At 36.3% G+C, this 20970-nt stretch overlaps 1 protein-coding gene across 2 annotated transcripts in view; it reads left to right on the top strand.

The window, feature by feature from the left end:
- Positions 1–20970, top strand: part of kirrel3 (kirre like nephrin family adhesion molecule 3) — a 731102-nt gene that overhangs the window by 416508 nt on the left and 293624 nt on the right. For both annotated transcript variants that reach the window (XM_031905877.1, XM_031905876.1), the window contains exons 3-4: positions 7313–7459; positions 9843–9992. In XM_031905877.1, coding sequence (XP_031761737.1) covers positions 7313–7459; positions 9843–9992 — 297 coding nt within the window. The remainder of the gene's footprint in view (positions 1–7312; positions 7460–9842; positions 9993–20970) is intronic.

Raw genomic sequence — 20970 nt, 5'->3', positions numbered from 1 at the left:
TAAAACACTACATTCTTTCAAACAAATCTTTTAAAAGTGAGTCTTGGCTCTCTGCCACTTTAGGAAGAGGAAGAGAGGAATCCCAATAAGGAATTGATTTGCTTGGCATGAGCTATTTTATGTCTCTGTTACATTACATTCCTTGCGCTTATTGTCAGTTTCCACTTAAAATAGTCTGAGGTTAGACCAGGAAATAAAATATGCTGCTGTTTACTGTGTAATATGTCTAAGAGAATAAAACTGATGGTCAGGAAGTCTGGCCATCATCCTTTCTATCAAAAAACATTGTAAACCAAAGCCAATGTCTTTTAAGAAGATTTGACACGAGCCAATATTATACATATAAACATGCATCTGGAAAGCCACTTTACATTACATAGTACTATGTCATAATATAACATGCATCAAACTAAAAGATTATCTGTATTAATTCAACACAAATATAGAAAGAAAAAAATATAGAATGTTTAATATAATTTTTAACCTAGTTTTGTATTCCAGAACATCCCAGCTATAAGCTATAGTAATATAAGTGAAGGGTGTGAGTAAATGTTCTGTAAGGATAGAGGTTACTTCCAAAAATATACAGTGATAGTAGGTCTAGCCAAGTTGCCTCTTTTATGTTGATTCTGTTATACATTACTACATTGGAGAAAACAGTCTAAACTATAAGGGGAAAATGACTAAAGGCAGGTAAGAGGAATGTAAAACAGGCATTGTGGCACAAGCAGAGCAAAGGGCAAACTAAAGAGTAGTAACAATTAGTAAAATAACATGTACACCAAAAGATATTTATTTAGGTGTAGGGATCCCCAAGATTTGGGGCCCCTAGGATGGGTTCTCCTTAGACAGGCACTAGAGGGTGGCCTTAGGGAATTGGACACCTAAAAGTGGTCCTAGATGTTTTTCTGCTGAAAGGGAGTTTCCCCTGCATTTCTCACCAGCAACCACTAGATGGGGTGCTGGGAAATATAAAGGGATGCAGCCATGTGCTGGCGGACATTTTGTTAGTCCAGAGAGTGCACAGGTAGTGTGCACCCCTGGCACAGTTAATAGATAGCAGTTTCTATAAAAGAGGACATTCTAGGAGTGTCATGTAGGACACCAGAGGTTAGAATGGGCAGACAACGCCCCTCCAGGAGTGGTAGCGAGGTTAAGACCTCCCAGCATTACATCGGCTGGAGTGCAGGGAACTAAGTGGCTAGGTAGGTGGAACAGGTCACCGCTAGTCCAGGAGGCCGGATCTGAGGGTGCCCAGTGAGAGTACCGGTGTGGGTCCCTGTGGTGTAATGTCCTAGCGTGAGTACCAGGGAGAACTCTATGAGAGAGTGTCTCTGCCGAGAGTACCGGGGAGAGCACCTAGAGGGGAGCACATGAGCGTGAGTACCGTTGGGTAGGCCAACAGGAGAAGGTTCTCAATGAGAAGTATGGAGATATACCCTGCACTGTGTATAAATGATAAGCTGCTCCTGGAGAGGTGTCCGTCCAATAAACCATTTCATTTGCTTTATTCATACTGCCGTGTTGTGAGATCTATCAGCCCAGAGGACCACTACCAGCTGGTAAGGAATAACTCCAAGAGGGAGTGTATTACCCCAGGAGTACGTGGGTCCCCAGAGGGGCATAACAAACCTATTAAGTTCCCAGGGGGTGGATTATAGTTCCACAACACCATCCCTGGGTGGAGGCACGCCATTAAGGGGAGAAATCCCTGTAAACCCCCATAGTAAGCGGGGGCTCAGGACTCCTGTAGCGCCAAAGTATCGTGCTCCAACGGGTAGTGCCACAGAATTTGCAAATGTGGGCTACATAGGTAAAACTAATGAATGGCTCGTGCAGTTACACAGCACCTCAAATCTAAGGCTGGCTTCCTGACTAGTGATAAGCAAATCTGTCCTGTTTCGCTTTGCCATAAAATTCTCGAAATGGCAAGAAAATTTGCGAAGCAGTGAAAAATTAGCGAAGGCATTTGTCGCACAATTTTTTTTTGTCGCCCGCGTCTATATTTTTGTCACTCGCGTCTATATTTTTGTTGCTCACACTATTTTGATGCAACCGCACCTTTTTTTTACTTGACCGCACCCAATTTTGATGCGACCATGCCCTTTTTTTGACGCGACTGCGCCCTTTTTTTGACACGACCGCGTCTAATTTGGCACAACCCATGCCTGGCGAAAAAAATTCGCTCATTACTATTCCTGACTCCAAAATAGCTGAAATCTTTTTTTTTTTTTTGCTGAAAGGATGAAATATAGCTAGAATATATGTGGAGGTAAAATAGACAGCACCATATAGTATGTATGTACAGTTAGCATAAACTATCCCCCAAGTGCCTAGTTTTTAGTGCAAGCTAGGGGTATGGAATCCTTTATCCAGAAACCCGTTATCCATAAAGTTCCAAATTATGGATAGGCCATCTTCCATAGAGTCAATTTTAAGCAAATAATTATAAAAATGATGTCCCTTTTTTCTCTAATAATAAAACAGCACCTTGGACTTGAGCCTAACTAAGCTGCATACATCCATATTAGTGGCAATACGTTTAAAACATTTCTAGCAGATTTAAGCTATGGCAATCTAAATTACAGACAGATCCTCTATTCAAGCATTCCATATAAAAGATCCTATCCCTGTATTAACTATTTTAGCTGTACAAAAAATTACAAGAAAATATTTTATATTATGAATTAATGTATTTCCTTTTTTCTCTTTTTAAAAAAAAACCAGGATAAGCAAAACAATAAATGAAAGGCTCTATATAGCTCCAAGACTTTGCTTGCATTCTGACACCAGTTTAAATTGTATCCAAGGGGATTTCTATGCTTAGGGAGGTTGTACGAATAAATCACTTTCAAGGAACTGGGTGAAATGACACCAGCCTAACCTTGATCCCTGCACTATTGGTCAAGTGGAATAAATCCTTATATATTGGAGTGTGGGTTACGTATGAAGAGTGAGCCATATATATCCATTGCATGAGGTCAGGGCCAATACCTTCTTTATTGTTCACTAAACAGAGTAGAAAAATAATTAGAAGTAGCTAATGTGTGACCCTTTGCTGTTTGACCTGCACATATTTTGTTGTTGGTTGCAAGCTTTATTAAAAGGATACCAATGACCCTTTTATTTTCTTGACAACCCATGGATACTAGATTCACTGAAATAAAAAGTAAAAGAGTATTGCCTTGCTCCACATACCAAATAAAACACTGATATGCCAAGCGAATACAGTCTTCCTCCAACAGAAAAAATGTTAATAATCTATACTATCATACACCCCAACACCTTCAAACAACAATAACAGTTTTGGCATTGCAATGAAAGAAAAAATGGTAACAGATAATTGTATGTTTATATCATCTAATTAGCATCAGCTCACATTGACCTCAGGCAGGTGGTTTTATAAATAAAAATATAAAGCCTTCTACATCTAATAATATGAGTCAAAAACAGTGAATTAAATATTTTATCCAGATCAATAGATAGAAACATATTTTATCCAGATCAATGATAGAAATAAAAGTAATTTTTCAACAAAATTTGCACCTGGGCAGTAAACCAAGACAACAATTCAGCTTTTCCAATCAAGTATATTTGTCAAAAAACATGTAAAATTTCACACGCTTTAAAGACACCATAGGCTAAAAGCTCAGGTCACTTTTAAGCAGTTATTGTTTCTGGTAATGGACAGAGCTACAGGTATTTCTTTAGTCGTTGAACCTGTATGAAGACAAACCTATAGATGAATACACTGGCAGTTTGGTGACATGCATCAAGAACTTTGTGGGTTCACAATCCAGAGAAAAGAGAAATTGCTTCACTTTTAAGAGTGTTTTGGATAGATTCAACCAGGCAGGTGTATGACTAAATATTTCTTCTGGCTTTTTCTCTTGTACCTGGATAATAGAAGACCAGTGTGATTATTCCATAGTGACTAATTACTGAGTGATATCAGTTCACATAACAGGCATGAAACTGTGCGTCATCTTGTGCTATGGTTAAATCATAATTTTTTATACCTGCTAAAAATACAGTATCACAGTGCACTGCACCATTTCTAAGATCATTAATATATTAGTTACAAACAGACCAGTCCTTATAACCAAAGTAAATGTTCTGCAAACTCCTAGTGACCTTAAACATGCTGTGCAACAGATGCAATTATAATATAATTAGCACAGTGATTAATTATGTCTATAAACATCTGCATTTAGTGCTGTTTATGTTCAACAAAATGGAATAATGTAAAGTTTAGGGCACAAATGAATTAATTACCTATTTTTGTAGATAATTATTTTTGTCTTCACACATATACTCTGAATTCAAGTGTGAAGCATGCTTAGAGCTAGATGGAGAAAGTATTGTTAAATGCAATGCAAATGTCTCTTTCTTGTGTCTGCCTTATTGATACATAGCTTGTAATAAGTGCATTTATACAGTTTACTTAAACAACAACTAATGGCCTAGCAGACAATAACTCTTTTTTTTTGCTTTTTCTGCATGACTGTTCCAGATCACTGTCAGTTTGGAGACATGTCTAGTAATGACTTGGAGATGTGACTTTGCATATCAAAGCTGAACTACTCTAGTGTTTCTTCCAATGTTATACAAAGAGTTTGTGTGCTCTACTGTAATATCATTGAACAACCTGTACAATAAAGGGATTTAATGTGTGTGGGACTGCAGTCCAAGTTTCCTACATTATACAGATCATAGGCAGCACTATGGGCTTTAAAGCACAACATAATAATCAGGAGGAAATTCAAGAATTACTTCTTCAAAATATTGAAGAGTATCAGCATACAAATGGATGTATAACCCTACTTCTAACTGCAGATGTAGGCATATCACTATTAACTTTATAGGTTTTCTTTTTATAGATGTTATAACTTGTTAATAGTGATAAACAATTTTTTTTGCCAGGCTTTGCTGCAAAAAAACAGCCATAGACTCCACTCTAACAACCCATAGCAAACAATAAGGATGTGGAATTCAGTAGTCATCTGGTGCATCCTTCTACACTGAGTGTGTGTATAGATTTGGTCAGTTAAAAGTAAAGTTTGCAGAATATATTTTATTTATTGTGTATATCTCTGGATGTATCAGGGATGTGTCTACACAAGCAACCATTTTTTGTAAGTTGTGCAGAAGTTCTGAATGAGCATTATTGTAATTAATGATGAAGGTGGATTGTGCTTTTAGAATGTATGGTATGGTGTCTAATGGGCCAGCTGGCAGAACTGAGTGAAACTAAAATATCAGGAAAGGGTACATTTTTCAATGAGCAGGCACTGGCAGGAGACAAGAGAGCTGAATAGCTTGTTTGAGCTTAGATATTTTCATTAACCACCTACTGGTTAGGAGTGGTGAAACTTCAACAGTAATTTACTACTGCATCATTCAATTCCCCAAACAGTGGAGACCCCAACCACTAAGAATGTTCTACTGAGCCTGGGATTTTACTAACATTAAAGACATGTGGAAGGAGCATCTTCTGAAGCAAACACCTTTAATGAATAGTTTTTGTTGCCCAGCTGACTATGGTTAAATACAACTGCAGAGGCAGTTTTCTTTGTTCAGTTTACCACCACCAAAACCAATGACTTTTTCCCTTTTCTACTCTTTTTGCTTATTTCATACTCATGCACATGTTCTCATTCCCTCATCTAATGTAGGCAAGCAGTTACTATCTGTGTTTTTTTACCTTTGTAAAAAACATTTAAAAACCATTCAAATATTACACCCTCTAAATTTCCTAGCCAGCACCTCCCAACACTCTGTACCTTTGTTTATTGTCTATTATTACAAACTGTTGTGTTTCTGATCACATACTGAAATGTTGTGCTCTACATATGTAAATATGTAATATAGACATTTCTACTGGGCAGATGGCATATGGCAAAGATGCCAAGAATGGGCCCTGCAGACTACTGCACTTGAGTTCTGAGGTCAGTTGGTTCCACAAATATACATCAGCAGATGTTTTGGCTAATGAATATAAAGATCAACAGATTTTTGGCATTTTGTTTTGGATTCCATCCCACAGTAAGTCTGTTTTTATAGCAGTACAGCAATTCTTGGGTATAATGTTTAGATGAGGATGTTTGTGTATTTCCTGATTGTTTTTGTGGAGATACTAGGGATAGCTAATAACCAAATACAGAAGTCTAAAGATCTATGATACTTGAGAATAACAATGTATACGTATAATATTTGTGGAAGAATAAAGAGTGTGGAAGAAAACTGCACAGCAACCCTACTGTAGACTATATATTACAGCTTTACACAGTTTAATGAATGAAAAATTTAATATATTTGATTTTTTTTTTTTACCAGGAGGAAAGAAATTAAAAAGTAATACTTTAAGACCAGATTTATAATTAATTTTCTCTTTTTTTGGTTTTGCTTATACTAGGAATGCAATTTAAATAAAACTGAGATTATTTTTCAGTTTTGTATTAAGTCAAGGAGCTAAAGTTGCATCCCAAGCTCTGGTAATCATCCTTTCATACAGCAAAGTTGAAAGAGTTCAAATGTTGAGTTTTTATTACTTTTTCTACTGATTTTAACCTAGAGATGTACATTTTATATAAATGTTCATATTTAATGAGGATTTTCACAGGCATCCAAAGTACTTTTTTTACCAAATCATATTGTAAACACATTATTTCTAGTAGTTACTTGGTTTTTTATCAACTTAATATGACCACTGAAGTCCTATATTATAACGGTTGGGGACCCTCTCCTATCAGATCTCTGTTGTTTATGATGTCTGTTTTTCTCAGAATGTGCATAACTAAATATAGTTGGCATAAAATTAGTTTTTAATGTTAAATTATTTGGCACTGTTTAGTATTATATTTTTATTCTTAAGCAAAGCCTGCCACTGTTAAATGCTATATTGTCACTTTATAGCAAAACAAGAATAAGACATATAATAATATATGTAAAATAAATGAAATCAAATGGCTTGCATTAAATGTCAATGGTCTGATGTTGATGTCCAATTAGAAATTGAGAAGTGTAATTTTGTTTGATAAAAATGCCTCACAATTTTTTCCAGACAAGCCAACAATTATTTTAGAATATTATAATTTGTAGACACATCTCAATGACAGCTAAAATTGGCTCTTTTCACGTATGGCCGCCCTGTTTACAGTGGTGCTGCAGAAGGCTTGTTAGGATGCAGTTTTAAAGGAGGCATATTAAGTCACTCGATGTTTGCAGCAGTGGTTCAGTAACAGTAAAATGATATAATGTGTGGTGTCCTTTACTTAAAAGTTAAGACTTACTGTATATTCCTCATTTCTAGGCCAATCATCTTTCACTCAGCAGCCACAGGACCAAGTAGTGGTAGCTGGGCAACCAGTCAGCCTCCTCTGTGCCATTCCAGGTTACCATGGGCTTTTACTCTGGATAAAGGATGGACTAGCCATAGGAGTAGGACGAGATCTTTCTGGTGAGCTTCAAACTTTCTTTTTCTTGTCATTATTAAGTGGGGGTAATATTCTGAGACAATTTGCAATTGGTCTTCATTTTTTATTATTTGTAGTTCCTTAATTCCTTAATTATTTCAGTTTTTGTTCAGCAGCTCTCTAGCTTGGAGTTTCAACAGCAATTTGGTTGCTAGGATCCAGATTAACTTAGCAACCATGGTGTAGTTCGAATGAAAGACTGATATATGAATAGGAGAGGACCTGTATAGAAAAATAAGTAATATAAAGTAACAACAACAATTAAACTAGCTTCACAGAACAATAGTTGTTTTGCTTCAGGGGTCAATGATCCCCATTTGAAAGCTGCAACGAGTTAAAAGAAGAAGGCATATAATTCAAAAACTATAAAAAATAAATAATGAAGACTAATTGAAAAGTTGTTTAGAATTGACTATTGGCTATAAAATACTAAATGTTATCTTAAAGTTAAACCACCAATTTAATTCAGCTAAAGCAAGCTTGCACTCATAAATTAAATAAAGAAATAACTATTGCCAAGATTTTTCATTGCTATAATAATAGTGATGATGATTATGCTTCAAAAAATGTGCAAAACTGCAGAAAAAAATGACAAAAATCTGTAAAAACACATTAAAGTGAAAGTGGTTTTTTGCGCAAAATGAATTGAAGTCAATGGGCATTTTCTTCTCTGTTTTTTCTTATCCATTGTCTCACAGATTCCATGTATGGCAAAAAATTTTGCTCACTCCAATTACTAAATAGAAATGGTTATATGCTTTGCCATTTCAGATATGATCCAGTAACAGTCATAGGCAATAGAGTGCTTCTTTTATACTTATACTTTATCCAGGAGATCTCATTCAGGAGAGACATAGGGGGTTATGTAATAAAGGGCACAAATTTTGCCTAAGAGAAGTAACCCATAGCAACCAATCAGCAGGTAGTATATTCTGGTCACCTATTTACATTTTATTGGTTACTGCTCCTGAGCAAACTTAGTACCTTTTATTACATACTGTATGGGGGATATAGCCCAAAATGCAAATGCATAGTATTTACTAAAAACAACCTCATTATACGTGTAGCCACTTTTTACACTTCACACAGCCTTGAGGCACTCACATGCAGTCTTGCAGGAAGTGCTGTTGTGTATACCAATGAAGGGTACTTATGAAAGCATCAATGCATCAGTGATCAAAATACTTCATCTTTATAGAGCAATGGTTAGAAAGATCACAAACTCCTTTACAAATTCACCAGAAGGAACCATTCAACTCTGTGTTTTGCAATGCTCTATTTTGTTTGTCAGTTCCATTTGATAACAGAAATCAGGTTACTGGGGTAGTGCAATACAGGATGTAAAGATATAAAATGCATGCCAACTTCCTATTAGAAGACTAAAGCTGGTCATACACGCACCGATAATATCGTACGAAACCTTGTTTCGTACGATATTCGGTGCATGTATAGCAAGTCGGTGAGTCGACCGGTATCGCAGGAGGCTGGTGATATCGGTCGACTCACCGATCGGCCAGGTCAGAAAATTTTGAGCGGGCGCCATAGAAGGCGCCTGAGCAAAATCTGCCGTCAGGGCTGAATCGGCAGAAGGAAGTAGAAATCCTATTGTTTCTACCTCCTTATCTGCTGTTTCAGCCCTGATGGTGTGTGGCAGATCTGACAATGTTTCGTCGCCAGATCGCCACGTGTGTGGCCACCTTAACTCCACCAACATGCCAAAGATGGCTTTTTTTTCTTTTGTACATTGTTCTTTCAGAGGTAAAAACTTTCCTTGCAGTTGTGGTCTTTTATACAGGCTAAGTTGTGTTTTGCAGATACTAGAACACTTTTTTTACACAGTATTTTTGACCATGCTATTTTGTTACTCAATACATAATATAACAGAGTTTGTGATAGGATCATTCTGTTACCTCAGTCTTCTCCTGAGGCACAAAACACTGCCGTATAATATCTCTGGTTAACACAGTTGCTGTTATCAGAGAACTTTTTAAGTCATGTCATAGGGCAGGAGGTAAGAACAGGGCGCTGTTTTGGCCTGTGATTGTCAGACAGGGCTGCTTGTGCCTGCTGGCACTGCACTCTGAACCTTTTATTATTCAGCACAAAATGCAGAAAGGTACCAAACCATGAGCTCAAGTGCTTTTTGGAAGAGCATTAAGGGGTGTGCATCTGTGCCTTAAAAGTTTTAACATAAGTATTTGCAATCCAAATTTGAAAGAATCTGCTTTGACAATTAGAATTATATCTGTAATACTGGATTTGTGAGGAAAGCTAAGTCTTTAAGTAAAATCGCATATTTTATACATTAGATGTATTTGATATTTAATTTCTGGTTCAATAGCTTGTTGTTTTTTTTTTCTTATTTAGGTTATCCTCGCTATTCAGTTGGCGGTGACCATTTGTCTGGAGAACATCATTTAATGATTCAACGAGCAGAGCTCCAGGATGATGCCATGTATGAATGTCAGGCAATCCAGGCAGCTATCCGATCCCGTCCAGCCAGGCTTACAGTACTGGGTAAGGATTTTTCTAATCAAACTCACTGAGTTGTGATTTTCTTTTAAAGGAAATTTGTGATGGTTATCAAAACTGAAAACATTTCATCCTAAATTTTAGATGAATGCTATATGTGGCATATTTCCAAGCAATAAATAGAAATTAAGAAACTCAGTGTACATTTCTAGGACCTCTGTCATTGTCCTATATTCCCCATAATCTCTAAATAAAAGCAAATGAAAGAAGTCAAATCTTGAATCAAAAACAGATACTCATTAGTTGCATCTTGTTTTGGACAGAATAATTCTAAATCTTATTATTTAAATTAATAAAATGTGCAAGCCAATTGTCCTTAGTCTAACTATGAACACAAAAAATGATTCCTCCTCCTGAAACACATAGGCATAGGGTGTCCCTGTTCCATTATAAAGAATGCAAAGATTAGCACTGTAGTTTGTAGTCATCATCCTGGCATTGTCTCATCATGTTGCCTCCTTGGATTGTCATGATTGGACCAATGACTTGCTCAGTTATGCTCCAGATCCAACTCAGCTTCCCCCAGTCCTTTTAAAACATGTCCCCTTATGTCCCAGTCAGTAAATTACTTTAGATTAGAAAATGTGGCTACCTTAATCACAATCATCATTTATTGAAGATTTAATTAGCAGTCTTAATAAGCTATTTGGTTTCTTTTTGTTATGATATACCATCTTTCTATGCAATGATTGAAGTTGTGAACTGGAGTTTTGATGTTTGAAATTTTGCATGCTGTGTTTTATTCACTTCAAGGACCTGAAAATATCACAAACAAATACATCTAACTGGCAGTCTTAACAGGCTATCTGGTTCCTTTGTGCTATGATGTACTATCTTTCCATGACAATGATTGAAGTGCTGAACTGTTAGAGCAGTCAATAATGCTACTGTTAATCCATTCTCGCTAATTCTCCTGCAATTACCTGTACTCGGAAACATAAATTCCCACACTGATATTGACCTTGAGTATAATATACTTTCTTTTGCCCCTTACTGGCCTTACTTACTTGAGCCTTTTCACAAACATACCTTACCAATATTATTGTTACGTTTTAGTGATTGTTTTGAGATATTTTGGAATATATTTGGTAACTGACTCATCTGGATGTGTGTCCATTCATTGAAGTAAATCAAATACAAGTATGGGATATAATTATCCAGAAAGATTTGAATTATGTAAAGGCTATCACCCATTTAAATCATTTGATTTTTAAAAATAATTTCTTTTTTCTTTGTAATAATAAAACAGTACCTTGTACTTGATGGTAATTAAACTGCATACATCCATATTGTATGTATGTATGTATAACTTTATTTATAAAGCGCCACAAGGGTACGCAGCGCTGTACAATCTTACAGAATACAAAATTACACACAGGGAGGACAAGTGATATAATAAATAAATACAATAAATATATATATGTATATATATAAGTGCCATGTGGTATGAGACACAGTAGGAAGGAGGTCCCTGCCCCGTCGAGCTTACAATCTAAGTGGTTGGGTAACATACAGGCACAAATTGGTTGTAAAACAATCCTATTGGGTTTATTTAGTGTTTAAACTATTTATTAGTAGACTTAAGGTCTTGTGTTCCAAATTATAGAATGATCCATTATCTGAAAAACTCCAGGTCCCAAGCATGCTGGATAACAGGTTTCATACCTGTACTAGACTGTGCCAGTACAAGTTTACTGTTCTTGTCTTTGCAATTTATCAGCAGAGTGATGACTAACATTTGTTAGTGATTAAAAAAAATAAAATAAATGATTGTAGAACTTTAAGTTTAAATTATAGCATAAAAGATGAGTTTATGGTGTTTCGAAAATATTATGCTAATTGCTCAACCAAAGGTATATACTACATGCATCCATCATTAGATAAATTGGTACATTAAGGTAAATGTGACTTTTAATCCCCTATCTCCCAAGGACATAAAAAAATAACAGATGAGCTGATCAGAGTTGAGAAAATTGATTGAGATGAAATCATTGGGTGATTTTTGAGGCAGTTCAGCTCATTAGCTGTTTGAATAAGCAGTGGTGTTAATTAAACAGAGTTTGAAGTAATTCAAACATGATGGATAACTGAGCAAAATGCTAAGTAAACATTTTTGGTTGCAGCACTTGGGGCTTGATCATGTCTGCACACATCAAAGCTGCCTGAGTAAGAGGGTGGTAAACATGAGAGATGAGCCCGGCAGAGAGAAAAGTGTTTTTTCAAGGCCTTTAACTCCACTGTGTCTTCAGCCTGAGATGTTAAGCTGGCCTATGGCATTGCTAAAATGTTCTGCCACACTCTTGGGACAAATTGATATGTATCTGTCTACATCACAGGAGGCATGGCTCACACTGGAACCCACTAATTAGTGCAGAGTTTTCAAACTGTAATGGAAACAGGTTGCTCAAAGCAACCAACAGTGAAAATAGCTAAGCTTGTTCCCTTGAGGTGAAATAATGAAGAGCAGAGGAAGATATGACAGAATAGCACGTAGTTAAAGATTTGATTTGGATTTTATTGCATTGATTTAAACAAGACTTTAGAAAATGTTAACTGACTGAAGCTAATCTAAATTCACTTAAGCTCTCAGTCTTTAAAACCAATGTATAAATGACTGTGCAGGACTGAATACTTCTATTTTCTTACAATCTCAAAAACACCTTCTTACATTTTCTGTGATTTACTAATGCAGCATTGGTCAGCACATTTTAAGCTATATAAAAAAAATATATATATATCTTTTTTTTCAGCAATGGGACTAGTCCCTTAAATGTTAGATACAGAAAGTATGTACTGTATATTTATGCAATTTTGCGAAAAAATTAACGAATAGCAATCATTTATCAAAAGATCTGAACTGAAAAAGTACAAAAAAAATAAAAAAGCTGTGGAAAAGTCGCGAAACCTGCAACTTTTTCTTAATGTTACACAAAAGCCAGTGTCAAAAACCCAAAAACCTTTAAAACTACTAAGCAAAGAAAGATCTTCCTATTGTAAAAGGGAAAATATGTCATTGATGTCTACATGTTCTTAACAGGTTTTAGATCTAATTGCTGATTGGTTGATGCGCAACATCACTGGTAATGTTGGCTTACACACTACTGTATATAGGGTTGCTACCTGTCCAGTTTTGACCCTGACAGCCTGGGTTTCAGAAGGGATGTCTGTGTGAAAACTGCCTGTCTGGATTTACAAACTAGGAAATTCAGACAGAACTTTGAAGTCAATGGCTGATTGCCGCATCACAACTCCCCCGGATGTGACATGCTCCGCCACCCTACCTGGACTTCCCTGCTGCAAAAGGTAGCAACCATAACTGTATATTAGAGGAAAAAGATCTTTGTTTCTGAATGTACAGCACATTTGTCCAAGCAGAATTAGACATTCATATTTCCTTTTGTAAAAATTCTTGGTGCACATGGTCCAGTCTGGATTCTTCCAATGATGTGATTCTTAGCTCAAATTGTCTGGTCTGCACTGGTCCTATGAAATACAAAGGACAATCCTCATTGGCATCTACCTCTGTTACATTGGTTTTGCCTGCATATAGAAAGAGGTTAGGCTAGCATTGACAAGCATTGAATAGATCAGAGAGGTGCTTGCAGAAATGACCATCATCACACTTAGCCAAGTCAGGGGTTAGAAAGAAAAGCAGAATGCAGGGAAAGCCTAAGCACCGGTCAAGCAAGAAGCAAGATCTTTAGAAAAAAATAGAAAATGACTTTAACAAGAGGCATAATAAATCTAGAGCAACAACACTAAATAGGAACACTCAAACTATAGTAACCAATTAAACTGAATAACAATTTCAAGGTAACATTGGAATCCTGTAGAAGGCCAACATTTTGTAAATGGATGTGTGAAAATTTATTTCCTGGACAACATATATCAGTCTTTTTGACAGCTGCCCTTTTTATTCTTATTCTTCACAAAGTTGTATTTTTTTTTTGAGGCTGAAGTGGGATAAGCTGTGCAAGTAGGTCCATTTATTTGCGTTTAACTGCAGAGAGTATAGAAAATACTGAGAAGGCTGGATCTAATAACAAGTGGATCTGTTGCTGCTAGGATTTTTCCAAGGATTTTGGTTTGTATTTGTTGCATGCTCCACCTAGTGGCAGAATGTGGAATCTAGTAATAGAAAGTTCATATTACAGCTTTTGGGTGTGGTTACAAATACATGAATGTATTAGTGATGTGCGGTTCGAGAAAAACTTGACCCACACCCAACCTTAACCCCGCCTGCTCCAAACCCGACCCAGCTTCGCCCCTCTATTTTTAGACCCAAGCCTTAACTGCCCTGCAATGATGTCACAAAAAGGGTAAGGTGTTCAGGCATGCATCTATAAATTCACAAGCTGAAAGAGGAAGCCAGCAGTGTTAGGCCACGTGTGGGGAGGGTGAGCGGAAGAGCTCTACCCGAACCTGCCCGTGACCCGCAAGTGATGTGCTGAGGTCGGACCGAACCCGCCGACCTAGAGGTAAACACGTCGGTCCCGTGGCTATCGGCCCGGCCCGCACATCACTAGGATGTATATAAGTAAATACATGTATGGGACTAGTTATCCAGAATGCACAGGGCCTGTGGTTTTCCAAATAAAGGGTCTTTCTGTAATTTGGATCTGGTTTGGATATTCTACTAAATAATAATTTAAACATTAAATAAAACCAATAAGATTATCTTGCCTCCAATAAGGATCTTAGCTGGGATTGAGTACAAGGGAGAAAAAGGAAATCATTTTTAAAAATTAGAATTATTTGCTTATATTAGAGTCTATGGGAGATGGCCTCGGAACTTTCTGGATATTGTGTTTCTGGATAACAGATCCCATATCTATATAAAGAAAAGTCAGTGAAAAACTCATAGAGCCCCTTGTACAATTGCTAGTTCTTGCTTATTTGTGTTCTATTAGAAATGCCCAGTTTTCAACATATTTCTGTTACTTTTCATATCTGTAATTCAATGCGGGAAAAAAAATTAGATGTGCTCTTTTTTAAGTTACCACTAGTAAAGAGCAAACTTGCGCTGTTTTGGTTCTCTGAAACAGAAACTTATTTAACAAGGTAGGACATTATATATGATATTGCAAAGCTATGGTTCTTTGAAAATTTAGCTGGGAAAACTCATCAAAATACAACTCAAATTCAAAATTCAATGTGAAGGCAAAATAACATTGCAGTTATAGGGCTTTCAGCTTTGCAATATCATATATAATGTCCTACCTTGTTAAATAAGTTTCTGTTTTTCATAGAAAAAAAGGCCCATTTCCAATTTCTTCCAAACCAGACAGCTTCTTAGTTTGAGGGGGGAGGGATGGGGAAGTATCCAATGCAATTGGCTGATGTAGAAGGCAAGGAAAGGCTAATAATATCATCTGCATTTCTTTTTTTTTGGCACAACAGACCACTGCATGGCTGAATTCAACCACGGATTTGTGAACATTTTAACCACTGCCAAAACCACAATTTCACAGAAAATATTTACTAGGCAAAAGCCTAATTTCTAGTTTACCACTGTACTTATTAATATAAGTTTCAGGTATATTTGGAAAAGGATTTGTTGTTTTATAAAATGGCAAGGTTATTTAGTTACTTTTTCTCTGAGCACTGCTAGCTTAGCTCATGAGTCAGTGAGGATACTGGGAAAGTACTGTATTTCAGGACAGCAAATCAGTCTGTTTCAGTGAGGCAACTGCAATGGTTTAAAACAGGGATAAGTGCAGTGGTACTCTATGAAGTGGCAGCAATCTCATATGGTTTTGATTCAAGCTTAAGAATAATAACATGCACAGCTGTACCAAAAAAAAAAACACCTGGGACCAGCTTCTTTCAAGTGCAAAGACTACACACACAATGATCAATCAGTTCAAACCACATGAATGAGACCTTCGTAGAGTATCAGATCTCCTTTGGAACAAGGGATCCGCTGGGATGGCAGAGTTTATTAGGATCAGCACTGCTAGGACGAACACTGATTGAATTCCTAATGGCCAGGCTTTGGAACAGAGAGAGTGCAGACTGAAACCACATTGCTCAATCAGCCATGTGAGGGTAACAACTGGGGATTTCATAGCATCAGAGCAGAAAGTGGTGCTCAAAGCAAAAAGTATCAGACTGAAGAATTAACACCCTACCAGTTTCAAATTCACAATAAAAACACATCTTATTTTCTATCTGGGAGGTCTTGTCTAATGCAGGCACGGCCAGCTGAATGCTGTTAACCTCTATACCAAGAGAAAGGCAAGGCCATGCATAGTTCATAAAAACATGTAGAACACTCATTCTTTCTCTCTCCACTATAGCATATTGTTGACTATTCCAACAACAACAAATGTGAAAGTCTCCATGAAAATTTTACTATATAAATTAAATGTGTTGGCAGCAGCTTGTCATATAATTGTTCCTTTTGTACATTAAAACCTTTTAGTGCTACCAAACTGTTCAGATTATGTCAAAAGTTATCAAGTTAGACATGGAAAAGCATGGAAAAGTCAGGAATTACTTTAATGCTTTTAATGAAATATTCTCTAGGTTATTGCTAAGTAAGAACATCTTAAAAAATATTTATAAAGGGTCACTTAGTCTTTATATGATACCTTTCGATATGTGCGAAGGATACATTAAATGGCCTGTGCGGCACAATGATGCTTCAGTATAGCACTTTGTCTTGTCTCTGTGGAAGAATTTACATCAGATACATGGCATCCCTTTGGGCATTTTAACAAGCAATGTAAAAAGTTGCACACTCCATTTTGCATCTTTATATGTTAACATAGGTTATTGCATTCATTTGGATGTGTTTAAGTAAGAAATTATGATTCCCCATGTTTGCAGGAACAACAAAGCTGACCTAAAGTAACAAGAATGCTTTCTTAACAAAGCTTTTAACTCAATTGCCATAATGCAGAATGCATTGCTTTTTGCTTGTTTGGGGTTTAATGCAATGCATTAGCTAATACAGTATTTCAACTTCCAGTACTGTACATTCTGTATGTTTTCTATAATGAAATTTCCATTAAACACTTACTGTATCTATGCTGTTTATACCCTTCACCTGAGTGCTATGGGTCTTCTCAGGATGGTTTTAAAAGTGCTTTGAAATGCACTTTGTACTAATAGCAGCAGACTTGTTCATGGGTACCAATGTACTACTGTACCTTCGTTGTAAAGTTTATCAGTCTATTTAGATAGATAGATAGATAGATAGATAGATAGATAGATAGATGATAGAAAGATAGATAGATAGATAGATAGATAGACCATCTAATTTTAACCAATGAACTCTTACTTTAAAGTAAAAAAACTCACACAATCAAAATATAACTTCTCAGCACCCAACAGCCAATATTCTGTATAGGAAACAATCTTTTCCTTTTTAGAAGACAAGTAAAATTGCTTTACTTACATACCAATTAAGCTACTATTTTCACCGGGGTAAGTCCTCTGAACTAGCTGCCAACTTTAATTTAGCCAGCAATCTTGTGTCTTGCCAAGCACTATACTGTAGAAATTCATCCAAACCATGTCTCTCACAGATTAAGATGGTAGCTCAGACTTGAGAAAAAACCTAATGTCCTTTGGGCCTTCACTTCACATCGCTGGATGACAGATTATACACATGATCTACAGAAGTGATAAGGAACCTTTTGAACATTGTGTGCTAAAAATTAATCTTACCTTGCAGCAGTGTCTTGAAGTGTTTTGTTAACCCTGCTTTTTTCATTTTAAATCTTACTCCATGGATAATGGTAGGAACAGAACAACAGCATTTCCTTCACTTTCTGAAAAACAGCAAATCTTACAGACCATGCCCTTCATGAGGTTCCTCTAGTACATATATGTCAAACACAAGGCCCGGGGGCTAAATCCGGCCCACCGGGCTGTTTTATGTGGCCCTTGGTGAGTGTGTCTGACCATCCAGCCTGATCAATTTCCATTTTCCTCATATAGTAACTAAGACTAGGGGGTATATTTATCATGCTGTGTAAAAAGTGGAGTGAAGCATAACCATTAATGTTGCCCAAGGCAACCAATCAGTAATCAGATTTCAACAGTAGCAAAGCATCCATTGGCTGCTATGAGCAACATCACCGGTAATGTCTTACTCCACTTTTAACACATTGTGATAAATATACCACTTAGTATCTTACTAAGTATATTAATAAAAAATTTGCCCCGAGACTTAGCCTGTGTTTTAGATTTCGGCCCACTTATGTGATTGAGTTTGACACCCCTGCTCTAGTACAAGTCATGTTTTTTTCTGACTACAGTAAGGAAGAGTAACTATCATTTGTTTGTTTTGTAATCCCTTTTAACATTAACCTTGTAGAGGAAATTTGTTGCTGAGAGTTGCAGTCTTACCATATTGGTATATGAGTACCATGTTTGTATAAAAGTGTTGCACTTCTGTACTCACTGTACCTACAGTATGTTCTTTTAGAGGGACAGATCAGCACAGTCTTTATTGTCTGCAAAAGAATTTCATGCAAGTTAGGGGATGGGTAGGCAGCATTGCATTCATAGGTGTAGCTCATGTCTCAGTGTTCTGCAATGAATCAGAGACCTGTGACAGTTCAGGACCAGAAGACACCAAAGTGCAATAAATAGCCCTTGACATCCTATCTTGTTTCTGTCTATAGGTGGCTCTACTGAGGGAACCTCAAAGGGGATCGTTCACCATATAAAATAAATTCCAATTATATTCTATATTCTTATTTGTACAAACAGTGCCTTAGGCAACCCCTAGTTCCAGCCCTTTATGCAAAATTAAACTTTACCAACAAAAACTTTCCATCTTGTTACTATCAAAGCAAGGTTTGCATCATTCCTAAATCTTGTTATGTACCAGAAGAGGCATTGAGGAAGCAGGATGAATGTGAAAAGAAGATCTAAGATCTTTAAAGATTTTGATGAGTACAGATAAAAAAATAATGTGGGTTTCAGATTTAATTTGATTAGGGATTTTATTATGCAGCATTTTATATACATTTTTGTAGTATTCAGCCTTTTAATTACCATTTATCGTTGTTTGTAGGATACATGGTGTAGGCCTTTAATATTTTAATTAACTAATTACAAGAATTTATTTTATTAAACTACCAAATACCTCAAATGGGGAAGGTTTCTTACACAGGAAACTGGAGGTTTATGGTGGAAACACTTTTCTGTTGGCCTATGTAGGAATTCAACATTTTTAGTTAAACATACAAACTATGTAAAATTTTCTTTTCAGTATAGCAACAATTATATGCCTACCCTGTCAAAATTAACTTGTAAAACAGGCATATTGAAAGCTTCATTTCTGAAGGAGATGCTTTCTATCATTTGAATTTTGTATATTTGATCAGTCACCATTCAGAAGAAACTACAAGCAGTCCATATCTCTCTTCTCTTAACCACTAGACTATAGACACTAGTCTTTGCAAAATGAGGCAAAGACTCAATAGAAGGGATTCTGATATCAGCACAACAAAATCTTAAGAGATATGATTATTTTACATAGAGACATTATCTAGTAATCTAGATAGAGGAAAGAAACATTGCAAATAATTGTATGTATGTATATCTTTATTTTTTAAGCGCTACTTATGTATGCAGGACTGTAGAATATATTGATACAAAAAGGGGGTTAGTAAGATAATGATAGATAAATACGAAGTATAACAATAAATACAATTAAATACAAGTTGCAATAAGTTAAGAGTCAAAGACACAAGAGGATGGAGGTCCCTGCACTGTAGAGCTTAAAAGCTATATAAATAAATAAGAGCAAATATGCAATGAAATATTCTCTGAAAATAGCTGTCTTAGCTGTTGGTCGTATCCCCATCATTTGGGCAATATGTCTTTTAAAGGAGAAGGAAAGGCTAATAAAGAGCTAATCTCAAGCTGCAGGCATACCTTCAGTTATCTCAATAGTGCCCTTAAGTCTCCCCATATTTCATCTGTTCAGATGCTTCCTGCTTATTGGCTCGGATCCACATTCCTAAGAGGGGGGTGAGTTTTTAGCATTCTTGAGGGAGGGGGAGGAGGAGAGAGCCGCGTGTCTCTGGCAGAGGGAAACAAACACAACAAATCTTTTGACAGAGAAATCAGTGCAAGGTTTCTGTGAGTGCATATTTGAAAAATATGTCCTAAAATGTTTAAATGGGTTTTAAATAATTCTTTTTCACAAATAAATTAAAGTATTTATATTTTTAATTTACTTTTTATTGTGCATGAAAATCTGTTTAGGGAAAGGGATTTTTATTATAGTGTTTGTGATATAAATGGTTGAATTGTATGCTTCTTCCACCTAACATATTTTCCTACTGCATACAGCTCAACCATGCTGTTTGTCATCTGTGTACTGCAAATAACTGATCCATGCTCGAATCAACCAGTTAGGAAGTGAAATCTGTCAATGACTAACACTGAGTAAACTGGTTGATGCTGTCTCACAAATAAATAGTTCAATATCAAATAAACTGGAAGAGTAAATAATAAAAATAATAAAAAGTTATTTGCAAAACAGATTTATCAAACATCTACCAGTTTTGAAGATATTTATAATAGCAACCATTACCCTTTAAGTTCTTTAAGGAATGGGGAAAGCTTGCTCAATTATTTAATTATGCAACAAATCCTGTAAGGCTGTTGCTTACTCTGTTGCCATCCATGTGCTCCTGTCTGCCTTTTCTGTGTTTAACTGGCAGCTTTGTGAAAGAAGGTGCAGGTGTATAGACAGCTTGAGGAATACTGCATGCGCAAAAGGAATATTCCCTACTGCCACATAAAGGCTCCATATGTAATTAAGCATTTGACATGTTTTCCATGGAGTTCTGGGGGACAAGAATTATGTCAGGAATTGATATAAAGTAGGATAGAGTTAATACTAACAGAATGTATTTTTGCATGAATAAAGAAGGAAAGATTTTGTACAGGTATCAGACCCCTTATCCAGAAACCCATTATCCAGAATGTTCTG

This window comes from Xenopus tropicalis, chromosome 7, assembly GCF_000004195.4.
Source record: "Xenopus tropicalis strain Nigerian chromosome 7, UCB_Xtro_10.0, whole genome shotgun sequence".
In the NCBI taxonomy this organism is placed as follows: Eukaryota; Metazoa; Chordata; class Amphibia; order Anura; family Pipidae; genus Xenopus; species Xenopus tropicalis.
Note: the sequence above shows the minus strand (reverse complement) of the source record. Positions and strands in the feature narration are given on the sequence as shown.